The 27281-nt window shown below is 46.8% G+C and overlaps 1 protein-coding gene across 5 annotated transcripts in view; it reads right to left on the reverse strand.

Moving 5' to 3' along the window:
* The window catches only part of LKAAEAR1 (LKAAEAR motif containing 1), a 155844-nt gene that overhangs the window by 25094 nt on the left and 103469 nt on the right, over nucleotides 1-27281 (reverse strand). For all 5 annotated transcript variants that reach the window (XM_033914305.1, XM_033914303.1, XM_033914306.1 and 2 more), the window contains one exon: nucleotides 4715-4837. In XM_033914305.1, the coding sequence (XP_033770196.1) occupies nucleotides 4715-4837 (123 nt within the window). The remainder of the gene's footprint in view (nucleotides 1-4714; nucleotides 4838-27281) is intronic.

Consider the following 27281-nt stretch of genomic DNA (forward strand, 5'->3'; position numbering starts at 1 on the left):
ATAAAGGAGATATATCTCTTGGCATATTGGCATGTGCGTTTGTGTGTGTATGTGACAGCAGGACAGCAGAACGAGGCTAATACAAATTGGGACCTGGTCGTTTCATCTCCCACCTCCTCTACTGCCACATCAAACATTTCTTCCTTTCTCATCCACCGAATCATGTGCAGCGTCCTTTGCCCCTGCCCACCAGCCCCATGCTCAACATTTCTCCTTCTATCACCCCTCTCCAACGCCATGCCACATCTCTCTCTCCATTACTATTTCCAGCATTCCTCCCCCTTGCATCCCTTTCAATCTGTCCCTCTGTTCTCTCCTAACCACCATATCCAACATTTCTCCCTCTCATCCTTCTCTTCCCCATGCATCTCTACCTCACTCCTCTCTATGCCCAACAATTTTCCTTTCTTCCTTTCCCCATGTACACCATCTCTTTTCCTCTCACTTACACACTCATGCCCAACAATTCTCCCTTTCTACTCCCTCCCTCCCTCCTATATTTTCAAGTTCATGCCCCCTTCCTCCCTCCCTTAAGTGTCCTGTTCATGCCCCCTCCCTTCCTTTTATGTTCTGAATTTGTGCCTCCTCCATCCTTCCTTCCAGTCTTTGTCCCAGATTTGTGCCCCTCCCATGTCCCAATGTGCTCCTTCAGCCCATCCCCTCCTTTCTTCCTTTGTCCCATGTTCATGTCCCCTCTCTTCCTTAATTGTCCCAACATGTTCACTCATTTCCTTCAGGGCTGTCCAGGTGGGCTGCTCCTTCTTGCCTTCAGCCATATTTGCTTTTTTGCAGGGCCATGGGCAACGGCTCTTGCACGCCGCATGTGGCTAACCCAGAAGCCTTCCCTCTAATGTCAGAGGGAAAGCTTCCGGGTCAGCTTTGGCAGCGTACTGGGAGCATGCATGTGGCTTTGTGGAGGAGAGCATGTGGCTGGAGGGCAGGAAGGAGGCCTGCAGAGGTAAACACATGGAATACCTGGTGGTGGTGACGATTGACGATAGTGACTACACCTTGAGGAGGAAGAGGGTGCAGACTCACGCAGTACTGTGCACCACCTACCAGCGGTTCGCGTACCCCTAGGGGTAAGCATATCGCGTGTTGAGAACCTTTTGTCTAGGCCCGAGGGGCCCATGCAGATAGTGCTTGGAGTTAGTTTGGAAACATTTATCATCTCCTATTTAGAAGGCAGCAAGTGGTCTTACACTAACTGCAAAAGTGTCAATTAGTGCACACATTAGCAGCACACTAACTACAAACTAGAGAATGACATGGGGAAAAAATTTGTCCCCGTCTCTGCCCCGTCCCCACGAGCTCGCCCCCATCACCGTCCCATCCCCACGGGCTTGGTCCCCGTCACTGTCCCATCCCTGTGAGTTTGGTCACCGTCACCGTCCCGTCCTCGCGAGCTCAGTCCCCGTCACTGCCCCGTCCCCGCAAATCTAGAGAGAAGATTGTTCTTTAAGTAGAAGGAGTTAACCAAAGTGGATGGGATTGGGGAAGGGAGGTGGGGAAATAAGGAGAAAAGGCAGGGGAGATTGATAGGGAAGAGAGGGAAGAGTCAAAAGGGTATAGCGATTCAAATATTCTCTATCCTCTTTCCCAGCGTCTTCTTCCCACTCTCTCTTCCCGAGCGTCCTCCCCACTCTCTCTTCCCCATTTCCCAGCATCTTCTCCCCTCTCTTTCTTCCCCAGTTCCCTTCAGGCTGCTTCAGCGTCTTCTTCTCTCCATTCCCCCCAGCACCTCCCTCCCACCGGCCAGCCATGCATCTCCCTCCCTCCCTTCCCCTTCCCTTCTCTTTGTGGCGATTTCTATAAGGCAATGCGTTGTATTGCAGCTGGAGTCTTGAAGACGCGCCACGTTGGCTGCTGGAAAAGTCTCCTCCGATGCAACCGGAAACAGGAAGTTGCGTCAGAGGAGACTTTTCCAGCAGCCACACGCGACATGGCTTCAAGGCTCTGGCTGCAATACAATGCATAGCCTTATAGAAATCACCATGAAGAGAAGGTAAGGGAAAAGGAGGGAGGTAAATGTATGGCTAGACGGCTGGCAGGAGAGAGAGGGCTGCCGGACCGCGCGCTCGTTCACTGCGCGTGCTCACTCTAACTGTGGAGAAAAGACCATTCACCGTTCCACGGGGCGGTGAATGACCTTGTCCCCATAATCGTGGTGACCTTTTTTTTTGTCACTGTTTCGACGGGTTACCCGCAGCTAGCCGCAGGTAACAACCACCGTGTCATTCTCTAATACAAACCATGACCATTCTCATGCATGACATGCCCCCAAAACAAAAAGCACTTAACATGAGGTTTATTATGTGTTACCTGCAAATATGCTGCAAAATCCCTTAATGCAGTTGACACTAGCAGTTACCGCACAATAAACCATGTGTTAAGTGTTTAACATGGTTTTGTAAAGGGGCCCAATAGAGTACGTGTGTAAAGTGACAAAATAATAAAATCCAAATAGCACCAAAAGGTTCCACAAAGGAAATGAAGCAGCAAAACAACAAAAGATTGTGGAACAGAAGATCGGATGTACCAGTTTTTAATTTAATAAGCATCCAAATAACTTAAAAACAAAAATTTTAAAAACAATCCTCAAAGAGTGTACAGTGTTCCCCCACGAATTCGCAGTTCATGAATCGCAGAGTCACTCATTCACTGTCTGCTCCGACCGCCTCTTCCTGTAGTAAAGTCGGGCTACCCCAATCAGAAGCTGCGTGTCAAAGCAGCTCCTGATTGGTGTAGCCCAACTTTACTATAGGAAGAGGCGGTTGGAGCAGACCGCGAGTGATTTTCTTTACCCGTCGGCGCTCCAGCTGCCCTCTCCTGCCTCCCCTGCGTCAAAATTTGTGGGGATTCCTAGAACGGAACCCCCGTAAATTTTGGGGGAGTACTGTATACAGTCACAAGTGACCCACAAGATAAAACCCAAATAATGTATAAAATACATATGACCCAACACAGGCCGTGTTTTGGCAAAATAAAAATGCCTTCCTCAGGGGTCTTATGGGGTCCTACAAGATGGAAAGAGAAAATATTTAGAAAAAATATATTTATTTATTTAAAATAACCATACGCATCTTATTTACTATCAACAACTTGTATTTCTTTTCCCATCCTTTCCTTTTGTTCAATATGTTTTGTCAGGTTAGTTCTATTCGTTTGTTTTGTTTCCCACAGAAATTTGTAATTTTATTGATTTGTACATCGCTCAGAATTTTGAATAAGCGTTTAATCAAATTTATTATAAACTTGAAACTTGAAGAATAAGTGGTGGTGCATAACTATATTTTACCCGCATAGGTCTTTTGCATGGCCTTTCATTTCTTATTCTGAAATACTATGCCCCTTTTCACACATGCATTTTATAGACTGTCATTTGCGCACATTTGTAGCACTGGAGGTTTTTATACTAATCTGTTTAAAATGGTTCTCTTTTCTGCACTCATTCTAGTTTTTTTTACATCTGTTGTTTCCTTTTTTTGCTTTCTTTGTAGACTTTTATATTTGACAGCCAACAATGTGCGGCGGCGGCGAAAAGGGCGAACAGAATGCTAGGAATGATAAAGAAGGGGATCACGAACAGATCGGAGAAGGTTATCATGCTGCTGTACCGGGCCATAGTGCGTCCCGTATATGAAGAAGGACACGGTACTACTCGAAAGGGTCCAGAGAAGAGTGACTAAGATGGTTAAGGGGCTGGAGGAGTTGCCGTACAGTGAAAGATTAGAGAAACTGGGCCTTTTCTCCCTCGAACAGAGGAGATTGAGAGGGAACATGATCGAAACATTCAAGGTACTGAAGGGAATAGACTCAGTTGATAAGGACAGGTTGTTCACCCTCTCCAAGGTAGGGAGAACGAGAGGGCACTCTTTAAAATTGAAAGGGGATAGATTCTGTACGAATGTAAGGAAGTTCTTCTTCACCCAGAAAGTGGTAGAAAACTTGAACACTCTTCAGGAGTCTGTCATAGGAGAAAACACCCTCCAGGGATTCAAGACAAAGTTAGACAAGTTCCTGCTGAACCGGAACGTGCTAGTCTCAGGGCACTGATCTTTGATCAGAGGGCCGCCATGTGAGCGGACTGCTGGGCATGATGGACCACTGGTCTGACCCAGCGGCAGCAATTCTTATGTTCTTATAGGGCCTTTTTATCTAGTTCACCCCTCTCTTCACTAGTTTATTTTCTGTTTCATTAGTCTTACTGGCCACTGCACCAGTGGATTATTTTTACTGAGCATTTTCCACAATGTTGACATCACATTTCACCTCTTTCAGAGTTTCCATTACCACACCTTATTAATTACCACCATTTGTCCTGCTTTATCATCATTGTCTTTTCATCATTTCATTTCACTTCACAGTAATTCATCATTCACACATTCATTTTTATTACATATGCATCACCACTTATTCTTGATTATTTAAAATTCTAAATCTTTTCTTTCCATCTTTTAGGACCCCATAAGACCCCTGATGAAGGCATTTTTATTTTATTTTATACATTATTTTGTTTTTATCTTGGTGGGTCACTTGTGACTGTATACACCCTTTGTTGATTGTTTTTAAGATGATTGTTTTTAAGTTATTTGGACGCTTATTAAATTACAAACTGGTGCATCCAATCTTCTGTTCCATAATCTTTTTGTTGTTTTGTGTGTAAAGAGAGGATGTAAGAAGTTTTTCCACTTTTTTTCTCCTATTCACTTACCTCAAGTTTACCCATGGGATCTCGGGGAAATTGTATTTCTTGTCGTGGTGGAAGGAAGACCTCCAGTCTCACTGCAGCCATGGCCCTTGGCTGGTAAGTAATGAGATGTTTTATTTCTTGGGCCTGCATCAAAAGAAAACTCATTAAAAGATAATGCAGATGTACCCTATGAGTGAAAATACTGAGAAATGCACTACCTATCCAATGAGCAAAGAAAAAGGTGACGAGAAGAGCATCACTGCTAGTAAATCATGGTTAAGAAGATTCAATATGGCTGTCTCCATGTGCAATGTCAGTGAAGATGCAGATTGGGCCCAAATAATCCTACTTAATGCACATATACACAAAATTCAAATGTATCTATAAGATTATCGTCAGGGCTTTGTTTTCAGGTTTTAACCAAGTTGCTGAGAACTGTGGCGGCAATTTTGTATTCACTAGAGAGTGACGCGGGGATAAAAATTCATCCCTGTCCCCTCACCGTTCCCACATTTTCAACCCCGTTCCCTCACTGTCCCCACAGTGAAGTGCATTTTTTTATCCCTGTCCCTCCCTGTCCCTGCAGTTTCATCCCTATCCCCTTCCCGTCCCTGCAGTCTTAATTTTCTTCACCGCATCTCCCCACTCAAAGCAGAAACATGATTTTATGCAATTTTATGAGCCTAGGGCAGGGGTAGGCAATTCTGGTCCTCGAGAGCCACAGGCAGGTCAGGTTTTCAGGATATCCACAATGAATATATATGACATGGATTTGCATGCACTGCCTCCATGAGATGCAAATCTATCTCATGCATATTCATTGTGGATATCCTGAAAACCTGGCCTGCCTGTGGCTCTCGAGGACCAGAATTTCCTACCCCTGGCCTAGGACATTGCAAATAAACATTTTAAGCACCTTGTTTACTCACAGGAAAGTTGGAAAGAATGCCTTGCTTTCCCTATTTATTTGCATGTAGTTTATAGCTACTGTGAATAAAATTCAGATACTGGATGTTTAGTGCAGCTTAAAAAGGATACTGCTCCTCCCTGTTTGAGCACCACTTTTTAAAAACGTGAGACAGTATTTCTGTTGCTGATTGTTTTAAGCACACTGTACGCACTGCAGGGAATTATATATTTTTTAAAAATCAAATCAATATACAGAAAAACAACATATTGAACAGAATATTTGCAGAATTTTGGAAATATATGGGGGTATTTTAATATTTAGTTTGCCAGTCCAGTATCTTCCTGTCGGCCATGTAAACAGTGATATTTCGGCAGCACTAACCAAAACTCCTGAGGTTACTAGCAACCATAAACTTAGTGTTTTTGGTAGATTGCCAAATGGCCACTAGGCTTCAGTTCTGCTAGCCTTAAGTTACCACAGATTAGGTACAGGAGTGCCATGCTTGGATGAATGAGTCAGAACCAACATTGTCGGAGTACCTAAACTCGTTAGTGACCTCAAGATAACAAAGAAGCACTCTTCTCACATCCAACTTCATCAAGATGCGTTCCTGCTTCCTACCAGTAGAACCTATAGGTTGAAAGGCAGATGGACCTCCTGAATCACTACTACTATTACTTATCACTTATTTAGCGTTGAAACATTTAGCGTTGAAACATTTAGCGTTGAAACAGCGCTGTACATTTTGACATTTATAGACGGTTCTTGCTTGGAAGAGCTTACAATCTAACTTGGACAGACAGACATGACATATAGGGTTGGGGATGCAGGTGAGAGGAGTTAGGAGTTGAAAGCACTCTCAAAGAGGTGAGCTTTTAACTGGGCCTTGAACATTGCCAGAGAAGGAACTTGCCATAGGGATTCGGGCAGCTTGTTCCAAGCATACGGCGTAGCAAGGCAGAAGGGATGGAGTCTGGAGTTGGCACCCGAAGAGAAGGGCACAGAAAGGAGCAGAGCTTGCAGGGGGGATTATAGGGGGAGATAAGTGAAGAGAGATAGTGAGATAGTGAGATAGTCAAGAGAGGTCTGCTGCTTGCCGGGGGCCAAGATCCGGGATGTAACTGCTAGCCTTGGCAGACTCATCAAGCCCCAAGATCACTTCCCTATGATTCTCATCCATGTCGGAACCAACGACACTGCCAGGGGCACCCTAGAAAGCATACCCGAAGACTTCAGAGCCCTAGGAGAGAAGCTGAGGAGGATGGATGCGCAGGTGGTCTTCTCCTCGATCCTCCCAGTGAGGGGCAAGGGCAGTGCCAGGGAGGATCGTGTCCGGAGGGTGAACGACTGGCTGCAGGAATGGTGTAGGGAGATGAACTTTGGGTTCCTGCACCACGGAGAGGCACTGCAGGGACTGCTTGGACCAGACGGGTTACACCTGACCAAGAGGGGGAAGAACGTCCTTGGACACCGTCTAGTCCGCCTACTACACAGGGCTTTAAACTAGGTAAGATGGGGGAGGGTACGGGCTTTAAACTAGGTGAGTTGGGGGAGGGTACGGGCTACCAATACTATTTTGGAACTGAACTAAGTAAACACTGCATTGGGTCACATTACAATTCTGGGTCTAAGGGGAGTACATGTAGCAATTCTAGGTCTAGAGGGAGTACACACTGTAATTCTGGGACCAGTGAGAGTGCACACGCTGCAAATTGCACTAAAGGAGCTCAAGTAGCCCAAACGGGAATACCCCCACAGGGTACACACATTACCAAGTCTCTGATAGGAGCGCACTGCAGTTATGGGGAGTCCGGGATAGGTACAAGCTGTAGCTCTGGGTCTAGGGAGTGTAAGAGACAAGCGAAAAATACTAATGGTGGTCTAGTTGATATAGAGGGATTGTCCCCACTGAGATACAACAAGCACACAACATGGAGGGCTATGTACGTCAACGCCCACAGTCTGGGAAACAAGATCCTAGATTTGGAGACAGAAATGAGGAATGCCGACCTGGATGTGGTGGCGATATCTGAGACCTGGCTCACAGACTCCCACGCGTGGGACATGGTCATACCAGGTTACAACTTGCTTCGTCGGGACAGGGAGGGCAAAATGGGAGGTGGGGTAGCATTATATACTAAAGATGACATTAAGGTCACCAGAATCACAGATGTACAGTACACTGGGGAATCCCTTTGGGTAAATTTGGCCAGAGGGAAGGACAAATGCCTATATCTTGGCGTGGTATACAGACCCCCAAAACATCAAGAAGACCTAGATTTGGAATTAATCGGAGATATAGAGAATATCACCTTGCGGGGGGACACAGTATTGGTAGGTGACTTCAACATGCCCGATGTGGATTGGGTCACGCTTTCCTCTGCTTCCGGCAGCAGCAGGAAGCTATTAAACTCTTTGAATGGAGCAGGACTCAGGCAACTGGTAATTGAGCCAACAAGGGATCAGGCAATTTTGGACCTGGTACTTACCAACGGAGAAAGTATCACAGAGGTCTCGGTGGGTGAAACTTTGGCCTCCAGTGACCACAATATGATTTGGTTCAATCTCAGGAAAGGTTTCACGAAATCTACCACATTGACCAAGGTTCTCAAGTTCAAGGACACAAATTTCCAGGACATGGGAGACTTCGTTCACCAGGCGCTACAAACCCAAGCAGATACCGACAGCGTGGAAGAAATGTGGTCAACTTTGAAAACCACCATACAGGAAGCAACAAACCGCTATGTTAAATCAGTAAGCAAACGAAGTAGGAACAACAAGCCACAGTGGTTCTCTATGGAGATCTCAGACCTCATCAAAGAGAAGAAAAAAGCATTCATCTCTTACAAACAATCAGGGACACAGGACTCCAGAGTAGATTATCTGACCAAATCAAGAGCCGTCAAAGCGGCAGTTAGAGAGGCCAAATTCCGCATGGAGGAGTCTCTAGCAAAGAATATCCAGAAGGGAGATAAATCCTTCTTCAGGTATATTAGTGACAGGAAAAAGAACTCAGGCGGGATAGTACGACTCAGAAAACCAGACGGAGACCATGTGGAGACGGACTCAGAAAAGGCCCAACTGTTAAATGAATACTTCTGTTCAGTCTTCACCCGCGAGGTGCCGGGAATCGGCCCTCAACCACATACAAGGATTAAATCAGTAGACCCGTTTAGTAATTTCAAATTTACACCCAGCAGCGTCTACTGCGAGCTGTCAAAAATCAAGGTCAACAAGGCAATGGGGCCTGACAACCTACACCCTAGGGTACTCAGGGAGTTGGGAGATGTCTTGGCGGAACCACTATCCGCGCTCTTTAATCTCTCCCTTAGTACAGGTAACGTCCCGATGGACTGGAAGACGGCTAACGTCATTCCACTACACAAGAAAGGCTCCAGGGTGGATATGGCAAACTACAGACCAGTGAGTCTCACTTCAATAGTGAGCAAACTAATGGAAACCCTAATCAAACACCAAATGGATAGGATCATGGACGAGGAGAATCTGCGGGATCCCCGCCAACATGGATTTACTAAGGGGAGATCGTGCCAATCCAACCTGATCGGCTTCTTTGACTGGGTGACGAGGAAGCTGGATGTTGGTGAGTCCCTGGACATCGTCTATCTGGATTTCAGCAAAGCATTTGATAGCGTGCCACACCGCAGGTTGCTGAACAAGATGAGTTCTTTAGGTTTGGGCGACACTTTAACAAAATGGGTTGGGAACTGGCTTGGAGGTAGGCTTCAGAGGGTGATGGTGAATGGCACTCCCTCCAAGATGTCGGAGGTGATAAGTGGAGTGCCACAGGGCTCCGTCCTAGGCCCGATCTTGTTCAACATCTATATAAGAGACCTGACAGAAGGGCTTCGAGGTAAAATAACATTGTTTGCCGATGATGCCAAACTGTGCAATGTAGTGAGCAAAAGCACAACAGACAAAAAAGCAATGACAGACGATATGGTGCATGACTTACTTCTGCTGGAGCACTGGTCTAGGTCCTGGCAACTCAGTTTCAATGCCAAAAAATGCAAAGTCATGCACCTGGGAAGCCAGAATCCATGCAAGATCTACACCCTAAATGGCGAGATCCTGACAAGAACTGTAGCAGAAAGAGACTTGGGAGTGATTGTCAGGGAAGACATGAAGTCGGCAAACCAAGTGGAGCAAGCTTCATCCAAAGCAAGGCAAATCATAGGTTGCATACGCAGGAGTTTCATCAGCCGTAAACCTGAAGTCATTATGCCACTATATAGATCCATGGTGAGACCGCACCTGGAGTACTGTGTGCAATTCTGGAGGCCGCATTACCGCAAGGATGTGCTGAGACTGGAGTCGGTCCAGAGAATGGCCACCAGGATGGTCTCGGGACTCAGGGAGCTCCCGTACGAGGAGCGGTTGGGGAATTTGCAGCTCTACTCACTCGAGGAGCGTCGAGAGAGGGGAGACATGATCGAGACATTCAAATATCTCACGGGCCGCATCAAGGTGGAAGAAGATATCTTCTTCTTCAAGGGTCCCGCGGCAACAAGGGGGTATTCGTGGAAAATCAGGGGCGGGAAACTGCACAGTGACACTAGGAAGTTCTTCTTCACTGAAAGGGTGGTTGATCGCTGGAATAGTCTTCCACTTCGGGTTATTGAGGCCACCAGTGTGGCGGATTTTAAGGCCAGATGGGATAGACATGTGGGATCTATCCGCAAAGATAGATAGTGAGGATCACTGGGGTGGGCAGACTTGATGGGCCTTGGCCCTTATCTGCCGTCTATTTCTATGTTTCTATGAGGGGCAGCTGACTGAGTGCATTTATAGGTAAGCAAGAGGAGTTTGAATTGTATTCGGAAATGGATAGGAAGCCAATGAAGTGTCTTTAGGAGAGGGGTAATGTGAGTAAAGCGGCTCTCCTAGAATATGAGTCGTGCAGCCGAATTCTGGACAGATTGGAGGGGAGCGAGATGGCTAAGCAGAAGGCCAAGAGTAGTGAGTTGCAGTAGTCTAAGCGTGAAGTGATGAGGGCGTGGATAAGTGTTTTGGTAGTGTGCTCAGAGAGAAAGGGTCGCATTTTGGTAATATTATAGAGGAAGAAGCGGCAAGTTTTAGTGATATGTTGTATCTGGGTGGTGAAGGAGAGAGAGGAGTCAAAGATGACCCCAAGATTACGAGCAGACAAAATAGGAAGAACGAGAGTGTTGTCCACAGAGATGGAGAATGAGGGAAGGGGAGAGATGGATTTAGGTGGGAAGATGAGCAGCTCTGTTTTAGTCATATTCAATTTTAGATGGCAGTGAGACATCCAGGCAGCAATGTCGAACAGGCAGGCTGAGACTCTGGTCTAGGTTTCAGTAGCCATATTTGGTGCAGAGAGGTAGATCTGGGAGTCATCAACATAGAGATGATACTGGAAGCTGTGGGAGGAGATCAGCACTCCAATCACCTTCAGCAAAAACAAAGGAACAGTGCGCAAGGAAACTTCAGTGTCAGAATTCTGAAGAAAGGATCCCAATAAGAGAGCGCATGGAGTTCCAAAACACGCCACACCTAGATCACAGTGCTGAGTAAAACCGTCTTTAGTGTCAAGTCCACTAAGGATGCTGTTTCGAAGGCTCGGAGTCTTAGTGAGGTCTTTGAGAACCACATTGAGGTCCCACATAGGAAATGGTGGCTTAAACGGTGGTCTAATATGGAGAGCACCCTTCAGAAATCTGGCAATGTCAGGATGAGATGCTTGCATAGAATCACGGTCCCGAGCCCTGAAACAAGAAAGCCCAGTGACTTGAACCTGAAGAGAAGCCCTGGTGAGGCCCTTGTCAAGGCCCACCTGGAGAAAGGCCAGCAGCACTGAAACATGAGAATGGTTCCACACGTCCTTGGGCGAAACTAATGCTGGAAAGTTTTCCATGCCTTAACATAGGCAGAAACAGTAGTCTATTTCATAGACCTTGAGAAGGGTTGGCAATGCCTATGTCAGAATAACCTTGACACTCTAACGCTTTGTGTTCAATAGCCATGCCATAAGCGCAAAGTGATCCAGATCCTCCATGCATACTGGACCCTGTGAAAGCAGGTCTGGAAGCATCTGCAACCTAAGGCCTTGGCCCGATCAAAGCTGCAGCAGATTGGTATACCACATTCTGCAGTGTCAATCTGGAGCCACCAAAATGACTCTTCCTTGATGAGCTGCTATCCTCCGAATGATCCAGTCTATCATGGGCAAGGGAGGAAAACCATACAACAGGACTCCCTGAGGCCACGGCTGGACTAATGCGTCCAACCTGTCACTTCCAGGCTCAACTCTTCGATTGAAGAATTGGTCTGCCCTCTTGCTTTGTGCAGTTGCTTTGAGGTCAAAGTGAGTACAACTCTAGCACTGAACAATGGCCTGAAACATTGCTGAAGACAGCGCCCATTTACCCGGGTCCAAGGTCTGTCTGCCAAGGAAGTCCACCTGCACATTGTTCACTCCGGCTACATGCACTGCCGAGAGCACCTATAGATGGCATTCTGCCCAGTGGAAGAGAATGCGGGTTTTCAGATCCAGAGATACACTCCTGGTGCTTCCCTGGTGATTGACATATGCCACCAAGGTGGCAATGTCGGAGAAGACTAACCGCTTGACCCTCAAGAGTCTTCTGAAATTTAACTAAGGCCAACCATCTTCTGAAATTTAACTAAGGCCAACCAAATGGCACGCAGTTCCAGCTTGTTAATCAACCACTTCTTCTGAGAGGGCGTCTAACATCCCTGAATTGGACAATGGATTCAAAGGGCTCCCCAGCCCAGGAGACTTGCGTTTGTTGTCACAACCACTCAAGAAGCAATCCATAGAGACATGCTCCTGGTGAGGGAGAGAGTCCAGAGTCACCAATCCATGCTGGCCTGAGCCTCTAGCGTCCAGGACAGACACTTCTGTAACGCATCTGTCTGTAACGCATGTTCGAGAGGACACATGTGGGCTTTTGCCCAAGGCACCATGTCCAATGTGGCCGCTATGGATACCAGGACTGGAAGATAGTCTCACACCGACAGGGCCAACTTGCACAAGAGAGAAGAAATCTGAGAGCATAGCTTCTGTCTGCATGCCTCTGGCAGAAAGAAACAACCTGCAGCCATGTCAAACAAAATTCCCAGATACTTCAAGAATGGAGTCGGCATCAAATTGCTCTTGCGGTAATTTACAAGCAAGCCCAGATCTTCCAGGACTCAGATCACCTGATCCACTGTGCACTGACCCTCTGACAATGAAGGGGCCCTGATCAGCCAATTGCTGAGGTAGGGATGCACTTGTAATCCTTTATTGCGCAGGTGAGCTGCTACCATCACCATCACCTTAGTGAAGGAGCAAGGAGCTGTTGCCAAGCCAAAGAGTAGAGCTGAAAAATGATAATGATTTTCCAGGACTTGAAATCTGAGAAACTTCCTGTGATCAGGGAAAATGGAAATATGCAAAAAAGGCCTCTGTCAGATCCAGAGAAGCTAGGAACTCCACTGGGGCTACCGAGGTTATGACAGATTGAACCGTTTCCATGTGAAAGCACAGAACTCTGAGTGTTGCATTCACACAAGTAAGGTCTAGGATGCGTCTCCAATTGTCTGAGCCTTTCTTTGGCACAATGTAATCCGCCTTGAACCGCAAGGTAATGGCGGAATAGAAATCCCTAATGTAATGTAATGTAATGTAATGTAATATGGAAAATCTGCCTGAGCCCAAGAGTTCGGGCAGCATCGGCTCTAAGGTCCAAATATTGAGCAACCTTCTCACACGGGCCAGAACCCTGGCTGCCTTCTCCAAGAGCCCTACAGGAGAGACCACAAACCAATCCATCAGAAGCAGGGCAAACTGCAGCTTGTAGCTGAACCAAATGATATCCAGAACCCACCGGTTGGATGAAATGTGAACCCAGGCCTGAAGGAATGTGGAGAGCCTGCCCCTTACATGTAGAGGGATAACTCCTGGTCTGGCATCATTGCGACTTCTTAAAGTCAAGAAAATTAGAGCGTCATGCGCCTCTAGAAGTTCTGGGTCTACTATTAGGTAGGGTATTGGGTTGACAATCCACCACAGAATTCATGAGATCATCCAGACCTTTACCAAACAGTCACTGCCCCTTAAAAAGGAGTCTGGTGAAAGTAGCCTTAAGAGGCGGAATTGCCAGCCCATTGCCCGATTCAGAGCATTCTTCAAGCAGAAATGGAATAAGCTGATGCTTTGCCCAGGACACGAAGAATGTCATACAAAGCCAACCCCTGATAACAGAAGTTGAGGGAAGGGGGGGGCTCGACACCTTCACTCTCCAAAGTGCACAGTCTGGAAAGACAAGCACATATAACAAAGGATGCCACCGAGGTAGCTTTGACTTCCAAAGCCACTGCCTCAAAATGTTTCTTGAGAACTACATACACACGACGGTCCTGCATATCCTTGAGTACCACATCACTCAGAAGGGAGGTGTGCTTAGTGACCTGAGCCACCAAAGAATCCACTCTAGGTCGACTAAAGAGTTGCCGAAATGTCTGTGCCATAGGATACAGACGGGATACTCACTACTTTGAGAATACCCTCTGGAGGATCCCACTGCTCTGGAGAGCAGCTGCACGATACTTAAAGTCCTAGATTTCAAATGTACGGACTTCAATGCAATGGGAGAGTACCTGAAGAAAGAGCTGTTAGGATGGGAGGACATAAGAGAAGTGGAAAGACAGTGGTCTAAGATGAAAGGAGCGATAAAAATGGCTAAGGACCTTTATGTGAAGAAAATCAATAAAAACAAGAGAAAAAGGAAGCCGATATGGTTCTCCAAACTAGTGGCGGAGAAAATAAAGGGGAAAGAGTTGGCATTCGTGAAATATAAAAAATCCCAAGAAGAGGATGTCAGGTTTGTTAGTGGCCCCCACAATGCATGGTTGGTGGGGTCACTTGAGAGGTGCCCTTACAAACGCCAGGTCCCAGGTTCAGTTCCCTCACAGATGATTCACCAGGAAGTAGAATCAAAGAGGCACAGCCAGAGGTGATTGCATAAAGAATATATTATAGAAATAGGCTTACAGAAAAGTAGTATTTATAAGCATTACAATTAATGAGAGAGCAACACAGTTTCCCTGCCTTACATAGTTCAGAGACAAAGAGACAGAGAGTCTGAAGTTCTAGGGAGAGCCAGAGAGAGAGAGAAAGAAAGAAAGGACAAGAGAGCCAAGACCCAAGAGCCAAGAGATAGATGGATAGATTGATAGAGATTTTTGTGTGTTGCAGAGAGGAGGCTTTTATAGCTTGGAATCTTCAATAGAAGTTAAATTTCCCCTTCTTAGTAAACTTGTGCTAGACAGCCGAAGAATAGGCTATGGTCACATATGTATTTCCAGTCTGCCTCTGACAATAGTTTCTGATTAAGTTATCTGTGCACCTGGACCCATTGTCCTAAGCACCCTCTTAATCAGACATTAACACCTTTTAGCTAATCATGATTCAATCAGGGCTACTTAAAACATATCAATCAGGGCTACTTAAAACAGTCTCCCTGCCCTCAGGGTCTATCTGCATTCACATGCCAGAGTCAGATTGATATAATTTCCCATAGGCCTTCGCTGACATAAGTAATGCCAACTGAAAATGCTGAATGCTAGCAATAGCTATGCTGACATCTCCCATACTTTTTTATTTTTATTCTTTGAAATGAAGGGAAGCTTGTGGTACCCTCGCTTACCTCCAACAGCACGTCCCCTTTCCTGCAGAATCTCCAAGCTAAATCTCCCCCTTCTTAGTAAACTTGTGCTAGACAGCCGAAGAATAGGCTATGGTCATATATGTATTTCCAGTCTGCCTCTGACAATAGTTTCTGATTAAGTTATCTGTGCACCTGGACCCATTGTCCTAAGCACCCTCTTAATCAGACATTAACACCTTTTAGCTAATCATGATTCAATCAGGGCTACTTAAAACATATCAATCAGGGCTACTTAAAACAGTCTCCCTGCCCTCAGGTCTATCTGCATTCACATGACAGAGTCAGATTGATATAATTTTCCATAGGCCTTCGCTGACATAAGTAATGCCAACTGAAAATGCTGAATGCTAGCGATAGCTATGCTGACAGAGGAGTGCAGAAAGGACTACAGGGTGAAACTGAAAGAAGCCAAGAGAGAGATCCATCTGGTGAAAGCACAGGCGGAAGAACAAATGGCTAAAAATGTAAAAAAAGGAGACAAAATTTTTTTCAGATATATTAATGAAAGGAGGAAGATGAAAAATGGAATTGCTAAACTAAAAGATGCTGGGAACCGATATGTGGAAAGTGATGAGGAAAAAGCAAATGTTCTAAACAAATACTTCTGTTCTGTGTTCACAGAAGAAAATCCAGGAGAAGGACTGAGATTGTCTGGCAAAGTTACACGAGAAAATGGAGTAGATTCTGCTCCGTTCACGGAGGAGAGTGTTTATGAGCAACTTGAAAAACTGAAGGTGGACAAAGCGATGGGACCAGACGGGATCCATCCCAGAATACTAAGGGAGCTCAGAGAGGTTTTGGCGAGTCCTATTAAAGACTTGTTCAACAAATCTATGGAGAAAGGAGTGATTCCTGGGGATTAGAGGAGAGCGGATGTGGTCCCTATTCATAAAAGTGGTCACAGGGATGAAGCAGGAAACTGCAGGCCGGTGAGCCTCAATTCAGTTGTTGGAAAAATAATAGAAGTGTTGCTGAAAGAAAGGATAGTGTACTTCCTTGAATCTAATGGGTTACAGGATCCAAGGCAACATGGCTTTACAAAAGGTAAATCGTGCCAAACGAACCTGATTTAATTTTTTGATTGGGTGACCAGAGAGCTGGATCGAGGAGATATGCTAGATGTAATTTACTTAGATTTCAGCAAAGCCTTTGATACAGTTCCTCATAGGAGGCTGTTGAACAAACTTGAAGGGCTGAAGTTAGGACCCAAAGTGGTGAACTGGGTTAGAAACTGGCTGTCGGACAAATGCCAGAGGGTGGTGGCTAATGGAAGTCGCTTGGAGGAAGGAAAGGTGAGTAGTGGAGTCCCTCAGGGTTTGGTTCTGGGGCTGATCCTGTTCAATATGTTTGTGAGTGACATTGCTGAAGGGTTAGAAGGAAAAGTGTGCCTTTTTGCAGATGATACCAAGATTTGTAACAGAGTAGACACCGAAGAGGGAGTGGAAAATATGAAAAAGGATCTGCAAAAGTTAGAGGAATGGTCTAATGCCTGGCAACTAAAATTCAATGCAAAGAAATGCAGAGTAATGCATTTGGGGATTAATAATCGGAAGGAACCGTATAAGCTGGGAGGAGAGAAGCTGATATGCACGGACGGGGAGAGGGACCTTGGGGTGATAGTGTCTGAAGATCTAAAGGCGAAAAAACAGTGTGACAAGGCAGTGGCTGCTGCCAGAAGGATGCTGGGCTGTATAAAGAGAGGCTTAGCCAGTAGAAGGAAGAAGGTGTTGATGCCCCTGTACAGGTCATTGGTAAGGCCCCACTTGGAGTATTGTGTTCAGTTTTGGAGACCGTATGTGGCGAAGGACATAAGAAGACTTGAGGTGGTCCAGAGGAGGGTGACGAAAATGATAGGAGGCTTGCGCCAGAAGATGTATGAGGAGAGACTGGAAGCCCTTAATATGTATGCCCTAGAGCACAGTTCTTCAACCGCCGGTCCGCGGACCGGTGCCGGTCCGCTGAAAATTCCTGCCGGTCCGCGCAGGACCGGCAAGATGAACGCTGTTAAATTTCCTGCCCTGGTGATGTTCGGGGAAATCTTCTGTTCCTCCCAGCCTCGGGCGATCAAGACAGGCTGCTGACGTCAGCCATTCCCTCCGAGTCTCGCCTATGCAGAAACAGGAAGTTGAAACAAAATAGGCGGGACTCAGAGAGGGAAGGTCCCGATGTCGGCAGCCTGTCTTGATCGCTGCCCCGACCGAGTCGCCGAAGAGGGCCGTGGGGAAGCTGCAATTAGAAGGGAGATGGTCAGCGTGCGCGGTGGGGGGCAGCGTGTGGATTGGGGCCATCAGCAGTGTCTGTGCTGAGATTCTGCCCACGTGCAGGATGCGGCGGATAGGGGCCTCCGGCTCGTCTTGAGCGGCAGGGCCTGCGGTGCAAAGCTGTTTTTGCCGGGGGGGGGGGGGGTCGCGAATGTGCAGGGAGCCTTCAACAGTGGCTGTCTCCTCTCCTAGCAGCTCTGTACTTACCAGGGCAGTGATTCACTTTGGCAACTTCCCCTTCCTCAGAGGCAGCAACGACCCAAGGCTGCCTAAGGAAATCACTGCTGCAGGCAAGTACTGAGAGCTGCTGGAAGGAGAGGAAGCCATTGTTGGAAGCTGGGAAGCTGCTGGATAAAGGGAGAGCTGCTACTGCACCTGGAGGTAGAAAGAGAGATGCTGCTGGGAGGGGAAGAGGGAAAGGGATGGGAAGAGAGCTACTGTTGGATAGGGAGGAGGAGGGAAGGGAGAAGGAAAAAAGGAAGGAAACAGCTGGCAGGGAGATTAGAGGAGGGAAAGGGGAGAGACAGGAATGAGAAAGTAGAGAGAGATTGATGCTGGAAAGGGGGTCAGCAGAGAAATGAGAGAGGGATAAATATGCTAGATCTGGTGTAGGAGAGATAAAAATGAAGAAAGCAGTGAAGCTGGAATGAATGATGTAAAAAGGAGAGAGGAGGCACAGGCTGGATGGAAAGGAGAGAGGGGCATAGAAAGAAGTCATATACATATGGAAGGAGGAGAGGCCAGACAGTGGATGGAACGGGCAGACGCTGGAAGGAAGAGTGGAAAGAAGATGAAAGCAGAGACCACAAAAGGTAGAAAAAAATCATTTTATTTCTATTTTGTCATTACAATATATCAGATTTGAAATATATATCCTGCTAGAGACATAACTGGGGACTGCAAAGCCTAACACTATTCCTATCGTGTGACTGCAGTATTCTGTTAGCATGATATTTCTGTGTAGCATTCTGTAATAATTTGGCTTGTTCAGTTTTCTTGATAGTAGAGGGGATATATGTGAAGGGGAGGGGAGACAGGGGTTTTGTTGGTCCTTGCTCTGAATATTTATATTTATAAAATGACAATTGTACAGAATATTGTTTCTTTTTATACTTTAATAAAATACGTTCAATATAAAATCATAACTGAGGCTTGTGCAGATGGGATCAGATAATTTGTGGGGACCGAGCTTGCGGAGACGGGCGAAAATGTGTTTTTTTATTTCGGTCTTAGTAGTTTGCCGGTCCACAAAATAATTCTTTTATTTCTGCCGGTCCACGGGTGTAAAAAGGTTGAAGAACACTGCCCTAGAGCACAGTTCTTCAACCGCCGGTCCGCAGGAAATTTTTCCCGGTCCGCACAGGACCGGCAAGATTGACTCACTTCAACTTCCTGCCGGTCCGCGCAGGGCCAGCAAGATCAACATCTGAAGTTTGCGCTGGGACGGAGAGATCTTGGGGAGCCTCCGACATGGCTTTCTCCCCTCTCTGCAGCTCTCCTTTACTTCCCAGCGCAGCGATTAACGAAGGCAGCCTCGGGGCTTTTGCTGAGTCGCGGCTGCCTCTGATGATGCAACTTCCTCTTTCCTCAGAGGTGGCGCGACCCAACAAAGGACCCGAGGCTGCCTTCATTAATTGCTGCGCTGGGAAGTAAGAAGAGCTGCTGGGAGGGGAGAAAACCACTATCAGAGTCTGGGAAGCTGCTGGGCAGGGGAAAAAAGGGACAGCTGCTACTAGAGAGGGAGAAGGAGAGATGCTGCTGGGAGGGGAGGAGGGAAAGGAATCTGGAAAGCTGCTGGGCAAGGAAAAAAAGGGACAGCTGCTACTGGAGAGGGAGAAGGAGAGATGCTTCTGGGAGGGGAGGAGGGAAATGAATCTGGGAAGCTGCTGGGCAAGGAAAAAAGGGACAGCTGCTACTGGAGAGGGAGAAGGAGAGATGCTTCTGGGAGGGGAGGAGGGAAAGGAATCTGGGAAGCTGCTGGGCAAGGAAAAAAAGGGACAGCTGCCACTGGAGAGGAGAAGGAGAGATGCTTCTGGGAGGGGAGGAGGGAAAGGAATCTGGGAAGCTGCTGGGCAAGGAAAAAAGGAACAGTTGCTACTGGAGAGGGAGAAGCAGAGATGCTGCTGGGAGGGGAGGGAAGAGAATTACTGCTGGACAGGAGGAGGAGAGAAGGGAGAATGAAAAAAGGAAGGAAACAGCTGGCAGAGAGATTAGAGGAGGGGAAGGGGAGACACAGGCATGAGAAAGTAGAGAGATTGATGATAGGAAGGGGTCAGCAGAAAAATAAGCAGAGAGGGACAATGATGATAGATCTGGTGTAGGAGAGATAAAAATAAATCATGTAAAAAGGAGAGAGGGGCACAAGCTGGATGGAAAGGGGAGAGGGGCATAGAAAGAAGACAGATACCATATGGAAGGGGGAGAGGACAGACAGTGGATGGAAGGGGCAGATGCTGGATTGAAGAGACAGAGAGGGCAGACGCTGAAAGGAAGAGAGTGAAAAGAAACCAGAAACCAGAAACCAGAGAAGACAAAAGGTAGAAAAAAATAATTTTATTTCTATTTTGTGATTAGAATATATCAGATTTGAAATATATATCCTGCTAGAGCTGGTGTTAGACATAACTGGGGACTGCAAAGCCCAGGCTCTCTCCTTCTGCTGGCTGTAACATGGCTGGGGAAGAGGGCAGCTCCTCCTCTTCCACTATCTCCCAATCCTCGTCCCTGCTCTGGTCTGGCTGGGGGTGAAGGGAACTTGTTCTCCCTACGTATCTGCCTCCTTTCCTCTTTCACTAGCCTCTCTTTAAGTTGATTATAGCCACACACCCTCACCTTGGAGAGGGGGATAGGGCTAGGCTCCCTAGGAAGCTGCATGTGTCTTTCTCTAGCTTCCCTGCCCTGTCTCTGTTTCAAGTTTCAAATTTATTGATTTTTAATATACCGACCATCAACGAGTATCTAGCCGGTTTACAATAAAAGATAAAATAGAAGTAAAATTATGTTTATAGATAGTAAAATTAATAAAAGAGCAAAGGGGAAGTGGACATTAAGGACATTTGACGATGACAAACATGAAAGTGAGGTTGACAAGGGAAGGAGGGGGAGAGTTACATTATTAGTGGTGAAAAGAGAGTAAAAGAGAAAAAAAAGGCTTGAATGTGAAAGGGAGGGGAAGGGGAGGAACAGAAGGGAATGAGGTCGCTTCATAAAAGCAGTTGGATGAATTGGAGATGGAAGATTCACGAGCAATAAAATGCGTCTTGAAATAAGAAGGTTTTCAGATTAGTCTTGAATTTATCAATAAGTTTTTCCTGATGAAGTTGGGATGGCAAAGCGTTCCATAGTGTAGGGGCGACTACTGAAAAGCTGGTTTTCCTAGTATAGAAGAATTCCTTTATAGAAGGGACAGATAGTAAATTCTGGTCAGCAGATCTAAGAGATCGTGATGGGTAGAATGGAATAAGAAGTTTGTCAAGAAAAGATGGTTGATGGGAGGATTTGATTTTAAAGACCAACATGAGGGTTTTGTAGGTGATACGATGTGTAATGGGTAGCCAATGCGCTTCTTTCAAGAGAGGGGTGACATGGTCATATTTCCCTAGCTTATATATAAGTTTTATTGCAGTGTTTTGGATAAGCTGTAGACGTCGTGTTTCTTTTTTAGGAATTCCATTGTAAAGAGAATTACAACAGTCAAGATGAGAAATGACTAGAGAATGAACTAGGGTCGTGATTGCTTCAGTTTCGAGAAGTTAGGGATCGAATAAGTCGGAGTTTGTAGAAACAGGTTTTTACCACTGAACTGATATGATCGTGAAAGGTTAAATCTTTATCTATGATAACCCCTAGTAATTTTATTTTAGTTTCCATTTTGACAGGATGAGATTTAAGGCAGATTTAGCCTGTTACTGATTCATTAGGGTTGGTTGAGAAGAGTATACCACATGATTTATTAATATTAAGGGAGAGTTTATTTGCAAAGAGCCAATCAGTTATTTTGTCTAATTTTGAATTAATTTCTTGTATATCGGAGATGTTCGTGGTAACAATGGGGTGAAGTAATTGAATGTCATCTGCGTAAGTGAAGATTGTGAAACCTATTGACTGGGCTAGAGTGAGCAGAGGAGACATGAAGATATTGAATAGCAATGGAGATAGAATAGAACCCTGTGGGACACCGTAGGTTTGAACTATAGGTAGAGAAGTTTCGTTATTTGAATAGACATTGAAACTATGATCGGTGAAGTATGAGATAAACCATAGGAGGGCTTGGCCAGTAATGCCACAGTCTCTAAGGTGGTCGAGGACTATGTCGAACGCGGCTGACAGATTGAGAGAGATAAGGAGTAGAGAATGACACGGTGAAAAAATTGGTCCCCGTCACCGCCCCGTCCCCGTCTCACCATCCTCTGCACCACCCCGTCACCGCCATTCCCTTCACCGCCCCGTCACCGCCACTGCCACCCCATTCACCGCCCCGTCACCGCCACTGCAACCCCATTCACCGCCCCGTCACCGTCACCGCTGCATACATAAAAGCCTCAAACGGGTACGATTTTAAATACTTTTCTTTATTTACGTATAAAGGAAACATTCTTTAAAACTTTAAAACTTAGTTAAATATTAGTTAATAACTATACAAAAACAAACACGACATGTACTTTTAATGCTTACAATGTTAGCCTACATGGTAAGTAGACGCGGCCGCTGTACCTAATCGCGGCAAAGATTTCCCTGCCGTGATTAGGTAGCGGCTACGGCTGCAAGTTTCAAGTTTCAAGTTTATTAGCATTTTATGAATCGCCTATCATAATATCTAGGCGATGTACACTCTAAAAGCCACAGTTAGTGGTTTCACATATAATTTTGACAGATTAGACTTATTACAGACAATACAAAGCATAGTCAAAATTTTAAGAAACAGTCAATACAATACATTTAAAGTCAAAAAATAACATGACTGGGTAGGAAAGGAGGGAAAAGTTACATCATTTTTATCTATTAGAATTTACATAAATAGGAAAACACATTATGGGGTGAGGGGAAAAAAGTCCAATGTTTGTAATAAAATGAATAAAAGTTATTTGTGTTATATCGTGTGTTCAAATGCATCTTGAAATAAAAAAGTTTTTAAAAAAGTCTCCCCTCCCCCCAGCGATCACGGCAGGATGGCACCCAACCCCTCCTGTAGACCCCCACCAATGGCCCTCCTGACAATCGCAGCAGAAGGGTACCCAACCCCTCCTGCCGGTCCTCCCAATGGCCTCCCCTAAGATCGCCGGCAGGAGGGTACCCAACCCCTCCTACTGGACCCCCCCAATGAACCCTCCCACCCCGGAACCCCCTTAGTCTTACTTTCCAAGTTGGACAGGACGGCTCCTCACACGTATGGCCAGCAGGCTTGCCTCCGTCCAAATGAGGCGGGCCCGCCCCTACCCTGCCCAACCCACAGGATCCTAGGGCCTGATTGGTCTAGGCACCTAAAGCCACTCCCGCTATAGGAGGGGCCTTAGGTGCTTGGGCCAATCAGGCCCTAGGATCCTGTGGGTTAGGCAGGGGAGGGGAGGGGAGGGGAGGGGCGGGCCCGCCTCATTTGGACGGAGGCAGGCCTGCTGGCCAGACGAGCGAGGAGCTGTCCGGTCCAACTTGGAAAGTAAAACTAAGGGTGGTGTTTCGGGATGGCGGGGTTTGTTGGGGGAGGGTCCGGCAGGAGGGGTTGGGCACCCTCCTATTGGCGATATAGGGGGCCGTTGGGGTGGCCGGCAGGAGGGGTTGGGCACCCTCCTACCAGTGATCATAGGGGGGCTGTTGGGGAGCGGGCAGGAGGGGTTGGATATCCTCCTGCTGCGATCGTCGGGGGGGCTGTTGGGGTAGGCAGGAGGGGATGGGTACCCTCCTGCCGCGATCGTTGGGGAGGGCTGGTTCTGTCGGCATGAAGGGCTGAGCACCTTCCTGCCGGCGATCGTCGGGGGGGGGGGGGGCGGGTTCTATTGGCAGGAAGGGTTGATCTGACAAATGAGGAGCCAGTATATTGGGGGGCGGAGTCAATGCGGCAACGTGCAAGTTGGATCGAGAGTTGGAGGAGACAGACAACATGGCGGAGACATCAAACACCCGGTCACGAACACGGTGAAACACAGGTAAATAGCGGTTCCTAGAAGGGGGTACATTGGCCTGCGGGGACAAATCTTTTCACCATTTTTGCGGGCGGTGAAAACTTTTGTCCCCGTGTCTGCGGCGATTTGGCTTTGGAGTCTCCATAACCCGCAGCCAAACCGCAGCCACACCGCAGCTCCCTGCGGGGATCGCTCCCCGTGTCATTCTCTAATAAGGAGAACAGATTTTCCGTGGTCTCTGTCTTAATGGGACAGGGTGTATTTTTGGCACAAACACTCTAGCTGGGTTTAAAGCAGCTCTGGGCTGGCAAAATCCTTTCTGTCTGTCCTTAACATGCCAGTCCCTTTCTGATTCCTCCTCCCGGGTATAGGGGTAGTCAGTGAACTCGGGGTTTAAGGTGCTGATCTGGTCAGCTTTTCTGCACAGGGGCTTGGTGTTCTTCCTAAAACCCCTTGAAACAAATCATAGAAACATAGAAGATGACGGCAGAAAAGGGCTACAGCCCATCAAGTCTGCCCACTCTGCTTACCCACCCCCTGTCTATGCCCTAATGACCCAATTTCCTTATCTTGACCCTCGTAGGGATCCCACATGGGTATCCCATTTATTCTTAAAGTCTGGCACGCTGTCTGCCTCGATCACCTGCACTGGAAGCTTGTTCCAATGATCAACCACTCTCTCTGTGAAGAAATACTTTCTGGTGTCGCCATGAAATTTTCCGCCCCTGAGTTTGAGCGGGTGCCCTCTTGTGGCCGAGGGTCCCTTGAGAAAGAAAATATCATCTTCCACTTCGACACGTCCCGTGAGGTACTTAAAATGTTTCGATCATGTCTCCCCTCTCCCTACGTTCCTCGAGAGTGTAGAGCTGCAATTTGTTCAGTCTCTCTTCGTACGAGAGACCCTTGAGCCCCGAGATCATCCTGGTGGCCGTCCGCTGAACCGATTCAATTCTGCGCACATCTTTACTGTAATGTGGCCTCCAGAATTGCACACAGTACTCCAGATGAGGTCTCACCATGGCCTTGTACAACGGCATTATGACTTCAGGCTTTCGGCTGACGAAACTTCTATTGATACAACCCAATATTTGCCTTGCCTTAGATGAAGTCTTCTCCACTTGATTGGCAGTTTTCATGTCTGCACTGATGATTACTCCTAAATCTCGTTTTGCTGAAGTCCTAGTTAAAGTTTCTCCGTTCAAAAAGTATGTCCTGCATGGATTTCCGCTTCCGAGGTGCATGACCTTACATTTCTTAGCATTGAAGCCTAGCTGCCAGGTTGAGGACCAACTTTCCAATGTAAGCAGGTCCTGCGCCATATAATTCTGTAAACTGCATTCACTTACTATATTACATTGTTTGGCGTCATCGGCGAATAGTGTTATTTTACCTTGAAGCCCTTGAGTCAGATCCCCTATGAATATGTTGAAAAGGAGTGGACCCAGGACCGAGCCCTGCGGCACTCCACTGGTCACCTCTGATGTTTTAGAGAGGGTACCATTAACCACCACCCTCTGAAGTCTGCCACTCAGCCAATCATTGACCCATGCAGTTAGTGTCTCTCCTAACCCCATCGATTCCATCTTGCTTAGCAGCCTGCGGTGTGGGACACTGTCAAAAGCTTTACTGAAGTCCAGGTACATGACGTCCAAAGACTCTCCCAAGTCCAACTTTTTTGTTACCCAGTCAAAGAAGCTGATGAGATTGGATTGGCAGGACCTACCCTTGGTGAATCCATGCTGGCTGGGATCCCGAAGATTCCCTTCATTCAAGATCGTTTCCAATTTGCTTTTAATTAGTGTTTCCATGAGTTTGCACACTATTGATGTGAGACTCACCGGTCTAAAAATCGCAGCCTCTGCCCTGCAACCCTTTTTATGCAGAGGAACGCATTAGCTAATTTCCAGTCCAGCGGAACTTTCCCCTTACTTAGGGAGAGATTGAATAGCTCAGCCAACGGTTTCGCCAGGACATCGCTCAATTCTCTGAGCACTCTTGGGTGCAAATTGTCTGGTCCCATGGCTTTGTTCACCTTGAGTCTTGCCAGTTCACTGTAAACTTCACCTGGTGTGAACTCAAAATTCTGAAACGGGACTTCTGTGCTTTGTGTTTCCTTCAACTGCGGACCGTGTCCCGGTGCCTCACAGGTGAAGACTGAGCAGAAGTATTCATTCAGTAGTTCGGCTTTATCGGAATCTGCTTCCACGTAACTTCCGTCCGGTCTTCTAAGGCGTACTATCCCGCCTGTGTTCCTTTTTCTGTCACTAATATACCTGAAGAAGGATTTGTCCCCTTTTTTAATGTTTTTTGCCAGAATTTCTTCCACTCGAAGTTTTGCCTCCCTAACTGCCATTTTGACCGCTGTAAACCTGGTCCTATATTCTACCTTTGCCTCTCTTTTCTCCGTGCGCTTGTAGGAGAGAAACGCTTTTTTCTTGTCCTTAATGAGGTTCGAGATCTCCACGGTGAACCATTGGGGTTTATTGTTTCTTTGTCATTTATTTACTGATTTTATGAAGCGGCTAGTTGCTTCATGTATGGTTGATTTCAGTGTTAACCACTTAGCTTCTACATCATCGGTCTCCGCTTGGTCCTGCAGCGTCCGATGGACGAAATCTCCCATGCGTGCAAAGTCTGTGCCCCAGAAATTGAGTACCTTTGTTTTCGTGTTTGATCTAGGGAAGCCTTTCCTAAGGTTGAACCATACTATGTTGTGGTCGCTGGAGGCTAGCGTATCTCCTACTGAGACCTCTGAGACGCTTTCCCCGTTGGTGAGTACCAGGTCGAGGATCGCCTGGGCCCTAGTGGGCTCCATTACCATTTGTTTGAGACGTGCTCCCTTTATGGAGGTTAAGAGCCTCCTGCTACCGCTGGTTGTCGCTAAAAATGAGTTCCAGTCTGCATCAGGCATATTGAAGTCCTGTGCTGGCAATGGATTTGTCACAGAACGCATTGACTTTTCAGTGTGACCCCAGGCAGGAACGGGAGTACGACCCCCTTCAGAGGTCGAGAGTACTTGGGCCAATAAAATTTAGCCCCTCCTATGCCACAGTGCATGTGGAACATGGCCACTCACAAGATAGCCAACCATTGCAAATGGGGCATGAGTTCATCTGAGCGGTTTTATTTCAAAAATGACGCTTATAGAGGCTAAAAATAACTTTTAATTTGAATCAGGAAAATCCAAGATGGCCACTACTGGTGCTATTTTTAGAACAAAACAGACAGGGAAAGGCACAAGAACCACTAAAAAATGGCAAGTTCAGGATTTTAGGGGTGGGGGTGAGGGCTAGGGCTAGGGCACACTTCCAAAACTCTTAAAACCCATCTTTAGAGAACCCCCCAAATCGCTGATTCAGGCAGTCAGCTCAATTCTCACTTTGCCATGTACTGCTGAAATAGAAGCTGAAACTGCTTAGAGGGAGATCCTGTCTCAACAAGCAAACAAACTGAACTGCTGCTCTTCTGACTTCCTCACCGGTTCAACACCCACAGCCAGGGACCACCGCCATCATCTGATACCCATGCATATGCGACTTGGCGGAGGGACGCGGTCTGCTCTGATCCTGGGCACACCTCCATGGA

Source organism: Geotrypetes seraphini, chromosome 11, assembly GCF_902459505.1.
Source record: "Geotrypetes seraphini chromosome 11, aGeoSer1.1, whole genome shotgun sequence".
In the NCBI taxonomy this organism is placed as follows: Eukaryota; Metazoa; Chordata; class Amphibia; order Gymnophiona; family Dermophiidae; genus Geotrypetes; species Geotrypetes seraphini.